Genomic DNA, 22,124 nt, shown 5'->3' with positions numbered 1-22,124 from the left:
GATCTGAAAATGAAGCTAAGAAGGCTGAGGTGTGTGTGTGTGTGTGTGTGTGTGTATGTGTGTGTGTGTGTGTGTGTGTATGTATGTGTGTAGCTTCAAAATGATATATCGTTGTTGTAGGATCTCTTCCAGGCTTTCTTAAAACCTCTGGGAAAATCCATACAAGTCGAGCACCATCCTCAAGCTCCACATAAATCAGGCTGACAAAAATAAAACTATTTTACCCCACAATTCAGTAAAACTCGGACGTTCTCTCCTGCTAAAACAAACGCCTCCTATTGTGCACTTGAGCAGAATCCTCTCAGTAGTTCTGCCTGTTTGCTAACACCTCCTGCAAAAGGATTAAATGGGCACTTTGTAGTTTGGGAGACGACATGCAAACTCAGAATGTTGATATTTACAATGTTAATAAGGCAATAATACAAACTCAAATTTTTATTATTTTATTATAATTTGTTCTTAAGAGGAAAATAAGGTCCCCAGAATACTAGTTGAATCAAGAAAAGTGGCAGGGTCCGCCACATATAAACACAATATGAAATTGTGTTGTCCTTTTAAGGTCAGTTTGTTTATTCAGTCGTTAAATTGAAGTGAGTTTGTTTAAACAGTCAGTCAAAGAAGATTTCTCACTTCTAATTCAAATGTCTTCCCCAAAACTGCATAATACACATTTTAAATGGACACACACACTGGAGGAAAAAAAAGGGAGTCATCTCCTCAAAAAATCACCCCCTAATCATTGGGTTTCTTCATGTCATTTAAGATACTGAATATTTAATGATATCCACATCAATTAGATTAATAGCAGGATCATCTTCCCCTGATTACTATAAAATCCAACAAGGTCGGTGCCGACAAACTCAGTGAAACGCGGTGTGACTTAAGATAAACAAGCGTTTTCCAGCGGAGCGCAGAGGTATTTCCCTCATCGGCTAAGCTGCGTGATTTGCCCGGGTCAAAGTGAGTTAAGACGTGACTTTACTTTGGTGTGTTTAGCATCAAGTCCTCATGAAAAACATCTCCAGGCTTATTCTTTTAATCCGCTCTTAGCCGCTTTCATCCCGGAGCCCTTAATTCTCTGATGAGGATACTATAGGGGGCCGGGAGGGCAGGGCCAGTGGCCGGCTCCATCCAGAGGAGTTTGGAAACGGCAATACTCCAGGAATGAAGCTCATGCAGCCCCTTCACTTATATCTGAGTAATAAATCTGAATGTTTCCTCCACACACACACTGTCACTCTCTCCCACAGTGTCCCCTGAGTCAGATTCCCATGACAAAACCAGCCCAATGGCTCACGGTCCGACTGAATACAATGGCTGCATTGACCGACATGCAGGTGATCCATCTTTCCTTGATTTGCAGACATTCACACAAAAGCCATGTGCTGATAGTAGCACTATGGGGTGTAATGGTGCTGTCAGCTGCTCCAAAAAGCATCCTCCTCCCTCCCTCCCCCCTCCTTCCTCCACCTCCGCTCTCCCTCCTTCTCTCTCTTTCTCTATACCCCCACCACAGATGAAAACAGGTCCCCACAGAGGATGCCGGCATCTCATTGGCTGGGCTATCGCAGGAGTGGATGGGGAGCGAGGGAGCGAGCGAGAGAGAGAGAGTGTAGCGAGGGAGGGAGATACCAAGAAGATGCAACTACTCTGCCACAGCATCCCGACAGAGCGCTGAGCCTGAGGGATGCAAGAGGTGCACACACACAAGCGCACGCTGGCAATTTTTCGGTCTCGCTTTTGTCCTGGTTTCTCCTCCTATAGATGGACTTCAAGGATAACTTCCTCCAGGTTGAGGCTGGAACGAGCTCTCTGGCTGGAAGGCGCACACAAGCAACAGCTGGGCCGGCAGATCTGAAGCTCCTTGGATCTCAGCGTCACCTGGACCTGATCCCTCCCCGCCGCTGGTGATTGCGGCTCATAATTTCGACTCACCTGCCTCTGTTGGAGCGGGCTATTTTGGTCTTTCACCAGGCTGCACTATTGTCTTCGAAGAGAGGCGTCGCTCGGAGAAGGGTGGCTGTAAATGTGTGTCCCTGCAGCCGGCACTGGACTGTCACCCTCAAAGTCTCCTCCTGCACCCCAGAAGCCACCTGCCGTGCCTCTGGGATGGTGTAACCTGCAGCCAGCTATTGGCCGTCCCACGTCTGGGTCAAGATGCCGGTGATGAAGGGCCTCCTGGCCCCTCAGAACACCTTTCTGGACACCATCGCGACACGCTTCGATGGCACCCGTAAGTACAAGTGAAACACTGAGGATGAGCGTCCTTGGGGTCCACGCTTATTTCCTGTCAGCCCTCCATTTTAAAGGGGTGTGTGTGGTTTTGGGGAAGAAATTTGAACAAACACAACTTAATACTGTTTTACTTTGTTAATATGTGGCGGACCCTGCCACCTTTCTGGCTTCAAAAAGTACTCTAGGGAGCTTATTTTCCTCTGAGAACTGCTTGTTTGGAGTACGGAGTGCTCCTTTAAATAATGAGGACTACTCTCGTCACAAGAAATGGGGTAGACTTCCTGGTCTCAACGTGCTTTTCTCTAAGGAAGTAACTTGAAAATCATCAAGACAAATCTGTCCTTGGGTCAAACTCTGTGGCTCTTTATCTGCTGGTGGTTCCAGAGGGATGAAGGGGGAAAAAAGTGTGTTTTACAGTAAGACACGAGGACAATATTGACCTTCAGAAATCATGTTGTCTTCCTGCATTTGTTTCGCACAGTTTGGTCCAATCCAGCCGCCACAGCCATCGGGCAGCGCTGCTGTTTCTGCTCGGCTTGTGCCTCTTGTTTTGTACCTTGTGCCACCTCGGGGGAGATTGTGGCTTGTTGTAAACAAATGCTGCAGGGACGTCTGTGTTTTGTTCTCGCCTGTCGACTCAGCCTCAGCCACAGCAGCACTGAATGAAAGGGCTGGGCTCGGAGTTATTCTCAGAGCTGGGCCTCGGCTCAACTTGGGGAAATCAGCACGGTGAAACGGGTGACATTACTGTGTAATTGACATGTAGGTTGTGCAATTATTGCTCTGACTTGTGAGCCAGGCATTCTAATGAGGTGTTAGGGGATCTCTAGTGAGCTTAAAGCACCCTGACACGCCGCTCATCAGGAATTGGTCTCATATCTCACGGCTGAGGTTTGTGAGATGTGAAAACACACACATTAAACCCAGAGATGACATGCACAGTTGAGCTGGAGGGGGCAGGGGGTCGTGACCCCCCACGTTGGTTCTGTCCTGGTGGAGAGTCCTCGAGGCCAAACATGGTCTCCGTGCCTGCCAACTCCAGAGGGCTGCTCTCTGGCTGAACCTCCCCCTCTCATCTCTCGTGGAGGGGGAGCGTGAGGGAAACTTCCCTTTCAGGCTTTAGTAACACCAAAGTGAAGAACCTATTCAGCCTTTGAATAATGAATAATATTAATTTGTCAGTGCCTTTAAAGACACACCTTCCCAATGTGCCGTTTTCCCTTCTGTTGTTACATTTATTCATGAATGATCCAAACATGTGGTGCCACATGAAACCTTCCCCACATCTGTTCTGGTATTTCAGTCCAGATCAGACAGCTGAGCCCCACATCCACCAATTTACAGCCACGCACTGCTTCATATTCTCAACATCCATGGTGCCCACTTCACTTAGCACTGGTTTTTACTGTCTCTCCTGCACGCCTGTGAATAAAACAACAAATAATGTCCAATTAGAGCAACAGGTGGCGCTGATAAAAGCACGTCGGCCGCAGCAGGGTACACGTTTTTGCAACTGTATGCCAGTTTCTTGCCACTCTCGAAGCCACCATTAGGCTGCGGCTCCGAGAGGAGTGGCACAGTGCCCGCGGCTCAAAATAGCTTCCTTCCTGTTGCCGGGGCGACAGGGTCCCGCCACTTGACATGGATGATGCTTGAAGAGTTTTTGGTCTTTGAGGAAAAAGATGGTCCGCTAAAGAGAAAACACTTGAACTTGCTTTCCGATGGAGGACTTGTAGTGCGCAGCTGGTCTCTGGTTTCTTGAAAAGCAAGTGGCATTGTGGTTCGTGCAGCTGCACTCACCTCAAACTGTCCGAGTCACAGCACTTGTTGAACTTAAAAACGTGTTTTACTTTATGTTACTTTGCTTGGATATCAGAAATTCAGCAGTAAACGATATTAAACACATTATTATTCGAACCAGAGTACTTTTATATGTCTTACAGCACATCCAGAAGCAATCTTTAACACACCTTCTGTCACATCAAGATGCAGAGAGATGTCAAAAGTGTCAGGTCCAGTGAAAAAAAAAACAATTTTAATTTATCTTTAAATAAGACACAAGCAAAATTGTTATTTTGATTCATTTATTTTTCACTCTTTGAAGTGAGTCTCTGAGTTGGTTAATTTTCCTGACAGAAGTGGTTGTTCCACATGAGTCATTCAACATGGCTCAGATGTGTAAAAATCTGGCAATAATTGCAATTCTTTTGATATTCTGGCTGTGATAAATGGTCTAAATTTGGTGTTTTTGTTTTTATTTTATGTGTTGAGGTTTAACAGAGGAAATGACTGGTTCTAATACAATGTAGATAGAACATGTGGTGGGTGATTTAGAGGAGTTCTTCAAAAACCAGAGACAGTCCAGGCACTCCAAATATATCTAAATGTATCAAACAAGAAAGAAAATATTTAAAAGCTCTTTTTATTGTGTCTAAATCAATAGAAGGCCAGTCATTAAAAAGTGTTTCAACCACTTTATCAGCCCTAAACATATGGTCGAAACATTTTTTAAAGACTAGCCTTAAAATTTCTTCTTTTATTATTCTTCATTCTTTCTCGTTATTTTTAAAAATGTAATTGTTTGATATTCAGTAGAGGCTGAAAATAATAAGAATGAATTGAACCATATCAAAACTATATTATACATTTTAATAACAAATATCACTACACAAAAACTACAAAAACAACCCTTTTGTAGTCCTAATATAGATAAAACAGTCAACAATCACACTAGAAAAAGTGAACTAAGATCAGCAAAAACAAAGAAAGCAGCAGCACTGCTGACTGAGCAGCCGCACAGACGAACACTGTCCAAAATCTGTATCTCTTATGTCACTCCAACAGAGTCCCTGTCTAGACTGATAGTTACGTTAAACTGAATTTATGTCAGCAAATTATATGAGCAAGCATCATTTTTCACATGCTGTTGTGTAACAGTGTGCCGTCAATTTTTGTCATGCCTAAACAAACTAAGTAAACAAACTCTTTTGTTTTCATGACTGAATAAACAAACTTAAAGGACAATACAGTTTCATACTGTTTCAGTTTGTTTATATGTGGCGGACCCTGCCACCTTTCTAGCTTGTTTATTCTACATATGGAAAAAAATAATTGTATCTGTATTATTACCTCATTAATCTTTTAAATATTAGATTTTGAATTTTTTGAATAGAGTTTGAATTTCTTCCCCAAAAACTACACAGTAGTTTATAAATATTATTATATAAATAGTCACTATAGGCTTAAAGCACAGTTAATTACACAATATCAAAAAAAAAGTTAATTTCTTGGATTAATACAATGGGCACAAAGACAAAAGGACAAAAAAGCGATAATAGAGAAGAAAGAGGTCACAATTTAACTTTGGTTAAGAATTTGAGTCGTTTTTGTTTGTGGGAGAAGAAACAACTACACCAGTACTCGTACTAGTTACATACATATATTTTGTATTCATCCATGTGCATATTTGTAAATGTAACTAGAGGTATGTGCAGGTATGTACAAGGGGGAAAAAAATAAATAGAAATAGTCATAAATCAAATATTTATATACTGACATTATTTCACTTGTTCACAGACATGGCAAACATACACAGTGCAGCCTTATAATATCTAAAATAATGTGTATTTTCAGTGCAAAAGTAAGACAAGTTTAAAAATATTCAGCCAAATAAAAGAGAGCAGCCACACAATGAATGTTTTATCTATGAATGTTTCTCTCCAACATTTTCCCACACCACTATTTACAATAGTACAAATTATATCAGACTATTATATACGTAAACATTATTATCCTATTACATTTAATTTTTGCAGCATTTCCATGTAATTACTCAGACGGCTGCCTGGATGCACAAGAACTCCACACTGTGTCTTTGTGCGAAGCAGAACTACTTGCGATTCTCCACTGGGATGGAAAAACAGCAGTTTGGTTTTTAAAAGCTCCCCCAGTCATTATCCATTGTGCAGCTTCATATTCAACAGTTTCACACCATCAGGGGTTTTGTTTCGGTGTAATTTCTCCGGTTTGTGGCTCTGAGCGAGAGTTGTTCATGCTCACAAATGTGGACCCCTGACGACCTCGCGAATAACAAGTAGGCGATTTCAGGGGGGGAATGCATCATGTATGATCAAAGTTTTATTTTTTCCCAATGCCGGAGGCTTGGTTGAGTGTTACGGCGAATCATCAGCCTTTACATACGCTTAGAATACTTCACATTGATCTTTTTAACTATACGATCACAGTGATCTTGTTTATCCATGTATGATATGACATCAATCAAAAAGGGCTCTTGTTTCAGTCTTTAGGGTTTCCCCTCCTTCCTTCCCCCAACCCTAGAACAAAAGAAAAAGGAGAAAACGAGCTTATAGCATAGCGAATACAAGGACAGACGGGTTGTTTGGTTAAAATCTACGACTTCACTGTGGCTCAGACTCATCCGCAGCCTGACCGTGCACTGACAAATCTACGGTGCTGTCAGTGGTGCTGAAGCAGCAGACACATTTCTAATTGCACCTTTTGTCTCTCTGTTTAGTCTTTTCATCTATTATATTCTCTACACTATAGATACTCAATTATTTTTCTGCAACCTGCCAAACGCAGCAGCTTAGTCAGTGGTCTCAAGCGTCAGTGTGACGCTCTACTGACCTCTCCAGCATCGGTTTTGCACAGGAATGGCTCTGCAGTCAAGTGAGGCACAAAAAAACGACTTGCAGCATCCAGTTAGACTCAAATTAAAGCATGCTGAGGAACACAACACATTATGATGTATCATTTACAAACTAAAATGACTTGGTTAGGTTTAGACTATACAAGTAATTGGTTAGGTGTGGACACAAGGTGGTCAGGTTAAGGAAAACATCCTGCTTTGTGTTAAATTCACATTTTGCATCCACACAGGACACAAACCGGGTACTCCTAGGGGGAAATCCTTAACCAACCCCCAACTTGGACTTTCATTGCTCTTTACGCAACTGCACTAGAGGGGTAACTGCAGCATCAATCCTAGAAGTGTAAGGGTCACTGACCGAACTGCTGTATTTGACATTTTGGGGATGAAAATTGGCTCCATAGGCCTAATATCTGTATGATCATTCAGTAGCATCCGTGCTTTAATGAGACGTTGTAGGATAGATGTGACCACAGATGTAGTTGTTTTTGTACAGGGTTTAGGGTTAGTACACAGTTGAGTTAGGGTTTGAGTCTTCCCTCTTGTTAAAAAGAAATCACAGAATGGGAATGACCTTTGTAAACCTGACAAGCAATTTTAGGTTGATTGTAATTTCACAGTTCCTGGACAGAAAAAAAATGCTTAGTGTGGAGTATAAAGACTCCCTAAACACACACACACACGCACACACACACACACACACACACACACACAATAATCAAAATGTCAGAACAGGTTAAGTCAGTAACCTTTGGCACTGCAGCACGCAGCGTTTGGCTCATGGCAATGTCAGCGTTCCTGTTCCCTGAGGATTTTTTGTGCATGTTTGTGAGTATTGGGCTCAGGGCTTTGTGTCCATCATGTGTTTAATATACGTTGATTATATATGATCGGTGTCCGTGTGTTTGTCTAATGGTCCCTGAGGGGAGGTCAAGGGTGAGGGTCGTCTTATAGGACAGCACCTCTGGAGCTGTATTTGGCTTCAGGGTGTTTCAGCGAGCCACATGTCTTCTGCCAGGCAGGCTGAAACTTGGACCCTTCCAGTACTTGTGCCACCACAGCGCTGTGCCATGTGTGGTGTGTTGCGTGCATGTGTGTGTATGTGTTACAGTGTAAACGCCTGCCTGTCCCTTTACGCCCTCCACCTCCCCCAACTCCTTTACACGACCTCCCCGGCGGCGTTTTCACATTGACAGCCTCGCTCGCCCTGTGGGGCAGCGTAACCACAGGGCAGCTGCAGGCAAAGATAAGAAACGGGTTTATTTCCCCCCTAAACTCGTTTTTCTGTTAGAAGGCGACCGAAAGAACCAAAAGCGGAGACAGGGAGACTGTCAGAGTGAACCATACGGAGCTCATTGTTACCCAGCTGATGAGCGGCTCTTAAATAGGCAGCTGCAAAAGGCCAAACCACTGCAGACAGAAGCCACTGGAGAGCCGGAGCTATTGTGTTTCCTCATCCTTTCTGTTAAAGCCCCCAGTATTAGGTTTACAGGTTTGATCTCAACCATTATTTGGCTTGTCAAAGTCTTTATGGACACTGAGATCACGCAGTCGTCACATGATTACCAGTTTGATCCCTAGATATATGATTTTGAGTGAGGCATTGAAATCTAAATTTGCTCCTGCTGCTTACAAGGCAGCTCCGCCTCCATCGGTGTGTCAATGTAGGTGTTCGTAGGTGTGAGGATTTATGCACTGCACGACACAAACTCAGTCATTTTGGCTTTTTTCAGGAGTCAGATCACAACCGCACAGTCATGTTTTGTCGCCTAAAATGTTTTTTTGTTTTATAAATCACTGACGTCAAAATGTATTGTGACGAATGCCTCCTCACCGCACCAAGTGACCTTTTCCGCGGCCAGGTCCACCTCTCACACATCTGCCCCAAATAAGTAATTACATGCTCCCGGCTGGTAATTAGCCGCTGAAGCAGTGGACGGGCCTCATGGGCTTCATCTTGTCTTTTTTACACAGCGAGGAACTTCTCCTGCGCCACAGACGGGCTCGCTTGTTGTTAGCCGTAGCATGTAGCCTCATCATGTCAGATTACAGTTGTAGCGAGTCAGCACAGATGTGTAATTAAGGAAGCTGGTGCAGCGGAGCGGCCACTCAAAGTAATATCCCTGAGAGGATTACGGCCCAAGAATTGAGGCATTGTCACAATCCCCCCCCCAACACACACACACACAAACACACACATAAACACACAAGCTAAAGTGGGGTTCACGACGGGGCAGGAGAAAGTCACCAGAGGAGAGATAAGTATGTAACTGTCGAAGCTGGGGTGACTGAATTGAAATCCTTGAGTGAGGACTTCCAGGATTTTCAATTGATCTCCTTAAAAATGAGGCATTTATATTTTAAAGGAATATTTAAAAACAAACAAACATTTATTTGCTTTTGTTTAGGGAGTCAAATGAGAAGATTGATGCAAATGTCATGTTTTTACAGCACATATGAAGCTGCAAATATGAAGCTATTTTACACCACTGCTAATGGCAGTGGTGTAAAATATTTATATTTTTTGAATATAGGTGGAAATGCATCTTATTCAGCTAAAAACCATAAAAAGAATATTCTGAATAAACGTCCCAATTCAAACACACTGACTCATGCTGATGACTCCAATGACTAATCTAATCCACAGTGAAGCAGCACAGTTTGCATTCCTCCAAACGCTGCATAAAAAAGTTTTTTCCAGCACGGCTCGTTGGTTTCAACACATCCTTACAAAGTGATTTATGACTACACCTGCCCTTGACCCATTTGAAGGACCGATTTAGGGATGCTGAGTAGAGGTGTACCTATTCTTGGGTAACATTACATAAACCAGAGATGAATGGGTTGTTGTCCAACACTCGCTGGCTCACTGAGTTTGGGTGTTGAGAAATTTATAGAACATGAAAAGGAGGGCATGGCCGTTTTGTTTTGGCGATCACATCGTGTTCAGCCATTGTTTCTAGGGTGATTTTTTTTTTTTTAAGACCTTGGAGCTCCGGAGTTTGTCTTCAGAGTTGCTTGCTTGCGTGATATAATCAACAGATATTTCTCTCTTCATGACACCTGTGAACTCAAAGATCTGCCACAGACTGTAAGAAACAGAAAGATCCCGGTTTCTCCATGTTGAAGTCTGAGACACAGCAACAGCAGCAATGCATAGCGAAGACATAAAAGCTCCTGAGCCTGCTGATGGATCCGACTAATGCCTGTCTCTCTCTATAATTCCACCGTGACAGTTTAGTTGCTGCTCACTGCACACCCAAGAAAGGTTGTCACCGCTCAGAAAAGACATCCCCTATGGACTGCTTTCTGCTTAGCCCAGCCAATTAAAGCGCTAGATTGTGGAAAGCGCCGTACAGCAGCTGCTTAATACTCACACCGGTCTCTCGTCTTTATGTAGGCTGTGAGCTGACTCTCTGCTTGGCATTCAGACAATGTGCAGTTTGATGTTTTCCAGTTGAGATAGAAGAAGTGAAGTCTGATGTCTCCGTACTGGCTTTTACAAAGAATAAGCAAACAAATAAGCGTGTGTCCAATGTGTCCATACACATGTAGTCAATGCAGAGGTACTTGTACTTTACATGAATATTTCAGTTTTCTGCTACTTACTTACACTCAACTACAGTATGGAATTATTGTACTTTTACTCCACTACATTTACTCTACTTTAGTTACTAGTTACTTTGCAGGTTGCGTGCTACATCAACAAATCAGAAAAATACTGAACATCACCAACAATTGGCCCATATATGTATAATTTACTTTTGCATCTTGTTTCGGTACTTGAGTATATCCATATATCCATGAAGGGAATTTAGGTGACACATTTAACCATTATAACCATGATTAATCAATTAATTAATTAAACTTAAGTTAATAGTTAAGTGCCCATCTACTTCAGTTGTGAAGGAGAAAACTGCAACACTGTTGTGCTGTGAAGGTCCAGAAATGTTTTGCAGACATTGAAACTTCTCCTGACTTTCCATCAGCATGAGGGTGAGAAGATGATGAATTTGAATTTTTGGGTGAATAGTTCCTTAAGGCTTAGTAGAAGTGAGTGGAAGTCCCTTAATTAGTTTTGTCTTATGTGCTCTGTGTATCTGTGTTGAAATGTAAAAGAGAAGAACTGAACAGGCTGTATTGTACACTATATTACCAAAAGTATTCGCTCACCTGCCTTTACTCATTCTATGAACTGAAGTGCCATCCCATTCCTAACTCATAGAATTCAATATGATGTCGGTCCACCTTTTGCAGCTATTACAGCTTCAACTCTTCTGGGAAGACTGTCCACAAGGTTGAGGAGAGTGTTTATAGGAATTTTTGACCATTCTTCCAAAAGCGCATTGGTGAGGTCACACACTGATGTTGGTCGAGAAGGCCTGGCTCTCAGTCTCCGCTCTAATTCATCCCAAAGGTGTTCTATCGGGTTCAGGTCAGGACTCTGTGCAGGCCAGTCAAGTTCATCCACACCAGACTCTGTCATCCACGTCTTTATGGACCTTGCTTTGTGCACTGGTGCACAGTCATGTTGGAAGAGGAAGGGGCCCGCTCCAAACTGTTCCCACAAGGTTGGGAGCATGGAATTGTCCAAAATGTTTTGGTATCCTGAAGCATTCAATGTTCCTTTCACTGGAACTAAGGGGCCAAGCCCAGCTCCTGAAAAACAACCCCATACCATAATTCCTCCTCCACCAAATTTCACAGTTGGCACAATGCAATCTGAAATGTACCGTTCTCCTGGCAACCTCCAAACCCAGACTCGTCCATCAGATTGCCAGATGGAAAAGCGTGATTCATCACTCCAGAGAACGCGTCTCCACTGCTCTAGAGGCCAGTGACGGCGTGCTTTACACCATTGCATCCGACGCCTTGCATTGCACTTGGTGATGTGTGGCTTGGCTGCAGCTGCTCGGCCATGGAAACCCATTCCATGAAGCTCTCTGCGTACTGTACTTGGGCTAATCTGAAGGTCACATGAAGTTTGTAGCTCTCTAGCAATTGACTGTGCAGAAAGTCGGCGACCTCTTTGCACTATGCGCTTCAGCATCCGCTGACCCCTCTCCGTCACTTTACGTGGCCTACCACTTCGTGGCTGAGTTGCTGTTGTTCCCAAACGCTTCCATTTTGTTATAATAGAGCTGACAGTTGACTGTGGAATATTTAGGAGCGAGGAAATTTCACGACTGGATTTGTTGCACAAGTGGCATCCTATGACAGTTCCACGCTGGAATTCACTGAGCTCCTGAGAGCGGCCCATTCTTTCACAAATGTCTTGTTTCACAGTCTGCATGCCTGAGTGCTTGAATTTATACACCTGGGGCCAGGCCAAGTGATTAGAACACCTGATTCTGATCATTTGAATGGGTGAGCGAATACTTTTGGTAATATAGTGTATTTAAAGCTCCTTCCACAGACAGACAGATGGACAAACCGCTTGTCCGACAAAGAATCCACACTGTAGCAAGAACCTGCTTCATCTTATCAAGGTCACATTAGTCCAGCAACTCAAGGAAGGTGTGACGTCAGAGTAAGATTAATATATATGTAGATATGCGGAGCAGAGTGCGGGCGTTGTGTGTTTTGGTCCTGCAGATGTAATACAGCGAGAAGACGGCACGCGGTTACAGGCCTGCTGAAGGAAGAACTGTCCGTGGTGCTGAAAGCATGCAGGCAAGAAAAAGGGCATGGATAGTTTTAGTTCTGAGATCATTTGATCCGCATGATATAAAAGCCTTAATAACCCAGCAATTTAATATGACATTTAGATGTGTGGATCTTTAGCAGGTCAGAGAGACACATTGCGTTTCTCCATCTGCAGGCCATGATAGCTGCACTTTGAGGTGAACCTGCAATGAACAGGTGAAGGGATGCAGGAGGGGGAGGACAATATTCCCGTGTTTTATTGGATTTTGAAATTGGGTTCAATCCTACACAGGGTCTGAATATGAAGATTTGATATCACGCCATGTTCATGAACTGCATAATCACATATACATATATACGTATATATTATCATAAAGAAGTAATTCATGGAAGGAACAGTGGATTGCAGTCAAAGTAGTGAAAGTTTGGCCGAGATCATGTTCATCTCATATGAGGTAAATTACACGTGATGTAGCTTAATGTTGTACTTTATAAAGTATCATTCAAATTCATTTTACTTACTAGTCATCAGTATTTCATATTTAATTCATTCAGGCTGGGGTATATCCCCAAAAACTAAAGAGGAGTACAAAACTAAATACAAACTGAGTACAAGCCAGGATGAAGCTCATCTGGCAACAGGTAAAAGCAACACACATGGAGAAAACACACAGACTAATTAACCAATGAAACACAGGTGAACAGGGGAAAAAAGGCAGGAAAAACACAAAGACGAGAAGTGTAGAATAACAACAAGATATAACCTACATAATAAAAAACCCTAACCACAACAACTAAAGGTTTATATGAGAAAGGAAAGTTGTGATGATTAGTTGATTCATCGATTGAAAGAAAATTGATAATCACCAAATTCTTAAAGCTGAAATGTCAAATGTTTGCTGAAACAAGCCATTACAAAAACAATGTATTGATAAAAAGTGTGATTATATTGTACAGTATGTAGAATATAGCCTTCAATCCCCTGCTATATGTACAAATGAACACGTATATCACTGGGAAACATGGACACAACGTGTGAAACACAAAGAAAGAAAGAAAGAACTTTGTGTTGAACTGTGCTGAATTTAAGACAAGGTCCAAATAATTAGGAATTTGTCATAGACAGCATTCCATAAAGTTTATAAAGTTTTGCTTAACTCAACTCATAGAATTGAATGATATGACAAGGGAGTCTGGGGAACTTCCGTCCCTATTCATCTCCATATTGAACGTAGCTGATGTGGCTCAGTGTCAACATTTAAATTGATAAATTCATTTTAATGCATCCCGCAAATAAAATTCATAACATCACCTTCTTACCCGAAGGTAAAAGGGAGTGTGGAACAAGCTCCGTTGTTCTCAAATCTTTTGTCTTTTTTTTAAATTCTGCAGTCTAGTCCTTTATCAGCCCACATCCACCCATTAATAAAAGCCAAGAGTTACATGGAGGTCAATCAATGATGTTTGCACCGTGCTTGTTCTCCACTCAGCTGTTTTCATATCTCGCCGTCTGCAGCTCATGACGCTGATTCCTTCGGCTGCTCACATCAGTTGTCCTGACCAACCAGGAAATTAATTTAGGCCGAAATTGAGTCTACACCAAAGTGTCTTTCATGTGTACTTTGAGCTTGTTAACTAGTGTTGACCTAAAACCTGCAGAGCTTTGACGTGAGTTCAAAGAGTCAAACAGACTTTGATTCAAGTGCACAGGACAACTTTGCACCAAACCTCAAACATGATGCACCTGGCTGCAGATTTGAGCACCTCAAAAATCTCCAAATGTCTTCTGACACCCCTTCCCGTTTTCCCTCTCACAGACAGTAACTTCCTGTTGGGTAATGCCCAGGGCCACCGCGGCTACCCCATTGTCTACTGCTCGGACGGCTTCTGTGAACTTACAGGCTTCACGAGGACAGAGGTGATGCAGAAGAACTGCAGCTGCCGCTTCCTGTACGGTGCTGACACCAGCGAGCACGTGGCCCAGCAGATGGAGAAGGCTCTGGAGAGCCGAGACGAGTACCAGGGCGAGGTCCACTTCTACAAGAAGAATGGTGGGTGCACTGCAAAGAGGGTAGGGAGGAGATGGTAACACTTCATTGTACAGGTCAACAACATTTATGGTAAGTAGCTGAAAATAACATATTCAGCATTTAATTGAAATGCTTCTGAATGCCAAACGATAATTTTCTGAAAATTCCCCCAACATGATTTATAATAATTATATTCTGCTATTTCCAACAAGAAGTTCACACATAGCTGATGCTTTCTTTGACTTCCAGGGAACTTCCAACTAGTTTCCATCTAAGCTTCTGCAAGTCAGTTAATTCAAGTGCATTTTCAAGTGCAAATGTACCAGTTTCCACCACTTCAGCAGATCAGTCCAACTTTGCAGCAATTTAAATGTTTATTTGTTATTCTTACAGTAAGCCAAATTGCTTTTCTTTCTTTCTTTTTTTTTTGTATCACTGACAACTTCATAATCTTGAATCAAGTCAGGGAAGGTTATGAAAACTGTTCCAAAGTTGGACTGACCTGCTGAAATTGGTGAAAAAATTGTACTTAAACTAACCTGCAGATAACCTAGTTGGAAATTAGAATAAAATGATCAGCAGAAGGCTAGGCTAGCAGAATAATGTTATTCAATCATGTTGGGGTGATTGTCAATATAAATACTGTGGTATTTGGTGGGTATTTTCATATAAATTTCAAATATGATTCTTGGTATTTACCACCTACTTACCATCAGGTCTCCAGATCTGTAAAATGAAGTGTTACTGGGGAGACTGGGAAAGCCTTTTTCTCCATAACTTTGTAGATCTGAGCCACAGTTTGTTTCATTTCATCTGTTCAGTTGCTCACACTCTTCTATGAGCCGGGGAAACAGCAGGACTTTTCTTAGACTCTTCTCTGTTTTGATCAGGCTCTGATCATCTGAGTGAAATTTATGGTGAGGTTTTTTTTCCCTCTCTCTCTCTTTTTGACATCATAAAGAGCAGTTTATTTTTAGATGAGAGCTGAAAAGTTTAGTCAAATCATGAATCACCATGGTGGTGCAGAATTTTAAAAATTCAGCAGGTCAGCGGTGCAGCACATGCTCCGTTGTTACAGTTGGTGCCCAATTATTATTGGTATGAAACCGTCAGAGTGAAAAGTTGCTGTCAGGTCGCGTTCACTCAACCTAAGTGCAAGAGGTGCTGTAGGGAGTCCACCCCTCTGCTGGAACAAGCTTAAAGTCACCCTCAAATACATATTTCATACTCACGTGCCAAGTACTGTACATACTGACTCTCTGTGTTTATTACAGCAGCTTAAGTCCTTCATTCAACACATTCTTCCTGACTTCTTGCTAAGCCTTCTGACAAACGATGCCATGCATGAAAAGAGAACATACAAAACTGTTTAAGCCTCTCTGATTGGCACACAAGGATTACGTCCCCTCAAACCTGTAGCCTCGAAGTGCGTGAGCTGCTAATTATGTTGATGTATTACCAAATCTGCTGAAAAGTGCTTTATTTATTTATATATTTATTCATCTATTTATTTTACAGTACAGTTAGTAAAAAAAAAAGTAAGGCAACACCACTGCAACTAATGAGGGTAAAGACACAATGATTTGTAATGTGGCCCAAAAAAATAAATAAAATAATGCCGTTTCAGGCACAAGAGCGGTGGAAACGAGAACAAAGACCAAGAGTGGAAATAGAAGCAGCTGGCAGATATTCATGACTGCTACAGTATTAGCAGGACTTTCGTGATAAGGTCAGACATTAAAGGGAATTCACTAGACACACACACACACACACACACACACACACACACACACACGCGCGCGCGCGCGCACAGTCCTCTCGAGTGTGCGCCTGCTGCTTGCGAGGCACAAATAGATTCTCTCTATTTGTATTTACACCCACAGCCTTGTGCTAAAACATCATCTACGCTGTTTTCTTCCCCTCTCTTCGTGTCTGTGCCCAACACACAGACACAGACGTTCGCACAAAGCCACACTGGGGACACTATAGGAGATGTGAAACATCTGTTTGGTGGCAGAGCACAGTTTCTGCAGGCTTGCTAATGAGCGTACTGGGTTATGGCAAGGTCTTGGATCTATGGCGCTCCCTTCTCCTGCCCGACTCGTTATAACCAACCCTTCTCGCTTGCTCTTTCTCTTCATTCCTTCCCCGAACATGATCCATATCCAGTTTGCGGTGTGTATTTTTAGAAAAGGCTGTGCCATAGTTGACAATTATCCACGGCTCAGACATGGTGAAAGCTGACATGACATGAGACATCACAGGCCGGGATGAGCCTGTTGAGGATTTGCATTCATTCAGCAAATGAGGAGAAAGAGAAAAAATAAGCACTGAACGAATGTTTCTGATTTTGTTCCAGGTGCTGCCTTCTGGTGTCTGTTAGACATCGTGCCCATAAAGAACGAGAAAGGCGAGATGGTCCTCTTCCTCTTCTCATTCAAGGACATCACTGACACGTATGGAAGGAGCCACCACAACAGCAAGAAGGACGGTAGGCTACATGCCCCATTTACAAAAAAAAAACAAAAAAAACCCTTCCCTTTATTTGCGTACTTTGAGCATGATTTACGAGCGGGCCGTCTTCTGGCCCCCGACTCTCATCTTCCCTGTGCTCTCCTGTTCATCACTGTCACATTCTACCCAGCCGGTTTTGTTTGGGCTGCCATTCGTTCACTGAACTCAGACAATGTTTTTGCAATGGGGAGTTTGATTTGGGCAGCGGTGTGTCTTCAAGTGGAACCAAGACACAGTCTGTTGCAAATATCAAGCAGCATGCCAGGGGAAATTGACTTGTGTGACTCTAGCAGGAGAAAGAATATAAACCTGACAGAGTTCAGGCATAGCGTTAAACATCCTATATGGTAGAGAGTCAGAATTCATTGTATTTTCTGATAACTAAGCAGGTCTTTTATATATATATACACACACACACACACACACACACATATATAAATACTGTGAAACAATCTAAATCTTCAATTCCTGGAGAAATTGTCTTCAGAGCCTGGCGCTGTTCCTCTGGGCCTGAGCAGAGCTGATGCAGAAACATGGTTGGTGGTGCCTGCTCAGGCCTGTGAGAGCAAACCAGTCAGAGCGGACTGAGCTTTTCAGGAGGGATGTCTTAAAGTGACAGGCACTAAAACGGAGCATGCAGACAGAGGATGAATAGAGTTGCTGCAGAAACGGAGAGTATGAGAAATATGTAACATGTAAAAATTTACATTTAAAATGTTCAAGAATGAACTTAAATGATCAACAGAATATGAGAAATGACAGTTTTGATGTTATTTAGTCATTGAAATTAGCACTTTGTATATATTAAACAATAGTAAACAACACTAACACTCACCCGGTGCTCTGAGCTCCAAGTCCAGGCAGAGTCCACTAATAGGACTGCTTGCTAACTGCACTGCTAACTGAGCTTACTAGCTAACAGTAGCAGCAGTTAGCAGCAGTTTATGGATACGACTGCAGTTGTTTCGAGCATGAATTTGACACGTGGTCAGTTAGGGGTTATATAATAAAAGTACAAACCTGAAAATAAGCCTTTAAAAAACACAACATTCTCCTCAGGTATGAAATGTCTTGATCTTATTGACAATACACTGATCTGTCCGCTGTGCGACAGGTTCAGAGGACAAGAGGCGCAGGAGGAAGAGCGGCACTCACTTCAGCGAGGCCAGGAAGCGCGGACGCACCATGCTATACCATCTGACCAGCCAGTTCTCAAGGCGGGGCAAAAGAGAGGTCAACCTGGGCGGCGTGAGTACTTTTCCCTCTCTCTCATACTCCCTGATGCAGACGGGATTGTCTTTTTATGCGCCGCGTTTCGTTTCGACTATCCTCCAAGAAAATAACCAGTCAGGATTTATTCAGACATGCAGCGCCCTCAATCTTGAGCTTGAATTATTAATGCTGATATCTAAAAGATGAGTTTTTTAGGAAGACAATACGAGGAAAGTCTTGACCCAGATTCCCCGAGTGTGGCTTATCTCAGCGGAGAAATCATCAGATGGTTTTCTATTTTAAGTCTCCTGAATGGCTTTAATCTTGCTTCTCTTGCAATTTTTTTTTACATGAAATCTGTTGTTTGGTGGCTTTAAAAGGACAAACAGCAAGGTCACTGTTGCTGCTGGGAGACACAAGATGGTTATCACAGGTGCTTGATGCATCAGCATTATCACTTTTTTAGCGGGGGGGCTGGATTGTCTGGACATGTTAACACCTCGCCAGTCGGAGCTCCAGGATATAGGTCATTATGTCATCAGCATATTCCCATAAACTACCTTCGCTTGTGCTGCTGTGTCAATGCTTCTGCACAGTCTCATACATGTGTAACCAGTTGAACAAATCTATGGATGTAGGATAAAGCCCATATGGATTTCAACCCATTGTTCCACGAGTGTTCCATTTTCCTGTGAACTGCCTTCATCTGTCTCTCAAGCATGTTCATGGTTCAAGTATCTTAAGAGCCCATTTGTTGTGTCAAAACAGAGCCCGGCTTTGGTCTGCTTCATTTCCACTTATCTTGCTTCCTACAGAACGAAGGTTTTTGTAGCCTATGAATACTAAAGTTACACTCACAAGCAATGTAATTCATGAGAAAGAGCTCTTTTGGGGCTCTCAAATGGGAGCAGTTTTTTCTAGCGGAGCACCGTTTTCAAGATAATCTCCCCGCAGAGGCTCAGTTACCAACTGGGTCTGTACTCAAACCTGTCCTTCACAACGTGGTGTTCCATCCCAGGGGGATAAAAGCAATTCAGAACTTTTCAGGGGTGAATTAAAAGGTAAAAAAGAAAAAACGTTGAATGCCAGTGAGACATATGCGATTTAGAAAGCTAATATTAGCGTTTGTAAGGGCAAAAAGGGGAATAAAAATGCTGATGCAGATTTCTGGAGAGATTAATTTACCTTTTAGGCGCCTGAAGCTCTGAAGCACTGAAAGCACACGTTCATTTTAGCACTAAAATAGAGAAGACCAATGTTATTTTACCAGAGTAGCTCTTTTTCAAAGTGCCTCTCCCATTTTTGAACAGCTTCTATTGTTTTTAATGGTGTGCCTTTTGCATGAATCGACTGTTTCCCTTCCTCGGTGCTCATACAGTTAGTGCTAATAACCTGCAAAAGCATGATGAGAATCTTGCATTAAAACTGTCTCTAGGACAATTTACTCTTTGGTTTCATTTTCCACTGAATGGGTAAATGTGTTTGCCAACTCTTCAGCTATGTTATAAACTACCACCTCTTTTTGGTGGTTTAGATGAGGAGTGGAAGCCAGACAACACATTTTTTCAGGAATTAAGAAAAGCCAACCTCCAATTTCTTGCAATTATATGTCAGGGAATTATAATTAGAAAGAAAAATATTCAACCCTGAGTAGGTCGCCCAAAGGACATGACATTTCTATAGGCTGTAGATGTTTAAAGTACTAGTGCTGATGTGATTAGTCAATTTAATGATCATTTGCCTGTTATTGAAGTATTTTGATCATTTATAGTTTGAAATGAGGATTTTCTGCTTTTGTTTATATCAATGCATGAGGAACTTTGTTTGTTTTCATGTATAAACAATAAAAATATACAGTGTGTCATGAGAAAGAATGCAAAGAAGAATTGCCTAAAAAAATCCTCCAGGGGCTTGAAACGTGTCAGCGATTGCAATAAATATGGATCAATTAAATTTAGAAAAAGACAGACAATGATTCATCCCATAAAACACCTGTCTGTCACACAAGTATAATGAATGAGACTCGCACACATTCATTCATTCATTCATGGAGCGTGAACGAACACGATTGTTATCAGTCGAGGAAAACATTTTCATGTGATATGATTTAAAGATTGCCTAAGACGAGAAAGATTCAAGAGACTAAAACACAAATAATTACAAGAAAGGAAAATAAACAACATTCATAAAAAAAAATTTAAAATAAAAAAAAACTCTGGGGGATTTAAGTAGGGATGCGATGTTGCCAGCGGGCCTTCATGATTAGAAAGGACACACTAATATGTCACTTCCACTCCAGGAGAGATTTGATGTTCTCTGCAATTAGGTAGGAGAAGAAGGTGCATATATATCAGCTCCGGCCTAAATGACTTGGAAAATAACAGCATAATGGATATCGCCACACGTGTTGGTCAGATAAAACCAAGCTATTTGAAAAGGTTATCTTGGGACGCGGGAAACGATTGGGACATTATTTCCATTTGATCTGTTTTGTGACATATTGTAAACTTAATTACTTAAGGTTTGACCCATCAAAGAATTAGCATTAGAGCCCTGACACACGGGCTGCCGGTGAGTGTCAGTGGCCCTAGTTTTTTTTTTTTGCAGTGTGTCCAGCAGCCAGGTGGCCATCAGCTGCAGTCTTTGTGGTGTGTTCAAGTGCTACTTTCTGACAGACACAGAAGCAACGTATGGTGATGTGGTATGGTGTTTGCAAGCCCTTTAGGTTACTTGATAGTTAAAAATAACTCTAAATCGCAGCCCTTTAAAGCACCATGTTTGCTCAATTAAACTGGCATTAAAATGCTTTCTGAAAAAACTGTAATTAATACCCTCACACAAACATGTGTGCAGCTGACCTGCGTCCCCTTAATACTGCCAGAAAGAAAAAGCTCCACTGTTGTTTTCAGGTCCGATCCGCAGGTTCCCCCGTGGGAATCAATGTGCTATACCTCCCCCCTGTTTGCCAAAACCCTCCTGCTGCCACGCTTCCAGTCCCACCTACTTACAGATGGCACCGCTCGCTGACACCGTACACACACCTGCTCTTCACAAAAACATTCACACACATAAAAACACAAGCCATGTAAATGATGGCTCGCCCTCCGAAGGGGAGCTTGAGACGAGCATATGGCAAAACGTCAACACAATCGGAATCAGATGCACGGCATTTATCATTCAAATTTTATTCCAGCACTCACGGTGTGAGGCTGTATTTTCACACTTTCACAGTTTCTCTCTCACATATACAGTAGAGAAAAAAAAAAGATCTGGGAATATGAAATGCCAGAATCAGAGTTAATCTCTTCACAGACTTCCCTCTCTCTTCTCTTCTCACACTCAAGGGGTTACACTTTTCCATAACATCTACTCTTCCCCCCGTTCGTCCTCTCCCACCAGGAGAATTGCCATTTGATAGTGTTTATTAATTCCGACTGAGTTAAGGATTTCATTTTCCAAGGTAGTGCAAAATACAGTTTACGGATGAACAAACTGCAATACGTCCAACAATCTGACATTAAAATCACACCATAGGTAAGAGAGAGCAGGTGAAGCAGCAACCTCCACAGAATAGAAAACATATTCAACTTTTGGTCACATTTCCCTGACTTCCAGTGCAAACAAGGCAGAACCTTTGCCTAATTCATTTGTGACCTCGGGGACCAACAGAAGCATACAGTACATAGTCATTTCTAGCAGCAGCATGTATTCACAACAAGCCCATGTTGATGTAGCTTATTAAATATGTAAGCGACCGGCATGTTTTGGATGCCAGAGCAAAAACATCCACCGGTTAGAATATTAATCGGATATGCTTC

The 22,124-nt window shown here is 42.3% G+C and overlaps 1 protein-coding gene across 3 annotated transcripts in view; it reads left to right on the top strand.

Annotated features, from left to right (window-relative positions):
- The first annotated feature begins 1,657 nt into the window (after positions 1-1,657).
- kcnh4b (potassium voltage-gated channel, subfamily H (eag-related), member 4b) overlaps positions 1,658-22,124 on the top strand; it is a 43,662-nt gene continuing 23,195 nt past the window's right edge. Inside the window, exons 1-4 of one of the 3 annotated variants that reach the window (XM_037081725.1) lie at positions 1,658-2,233; positions 14,368-14,601; positions 16,940-17,071; positions 18,209-18,342. In XM_037081725.1, coding sequence (XP_036937620.1) covers positions 2,158-2,233; positions 14,368-14,601; positions 16,940-17,071; positions 18,209-18,342 — 576 coding nt within the window. In that variant the 5' untranslated portion in view covers positions 1,658-2,157. Of the gene's footprint in view, positions 2,234-12,836; positions 14,602-16,939; positions 17,072-18,208; positions 18,343-22,124 lie in introns of those variants that run through there. The other 2 variants (XM_037081723.1, XM_037081726.1) reach the window with 2 other exon arrangements.

Source organism: Acanthopagrus latus, chromosome 20 (assembly GCF_904848185.1).
Source record: "Acanthopagrus latus isolate v.2019 chromosome 20, fAcaLat1.1, whole genome shotgun sequence".
Taxonomy (NCBI): Eukaryota; Metazoa; Chordata; class Actinopteri; order Spariformes; family Sparidae; genus Acanthopagrus; species Acanthopagrus latus.
The sequence above is the reverse complement of the archived record's forward strand: the minus strand, read 5'-3'. Positions and strand labels throughout refer to the sequence as shown.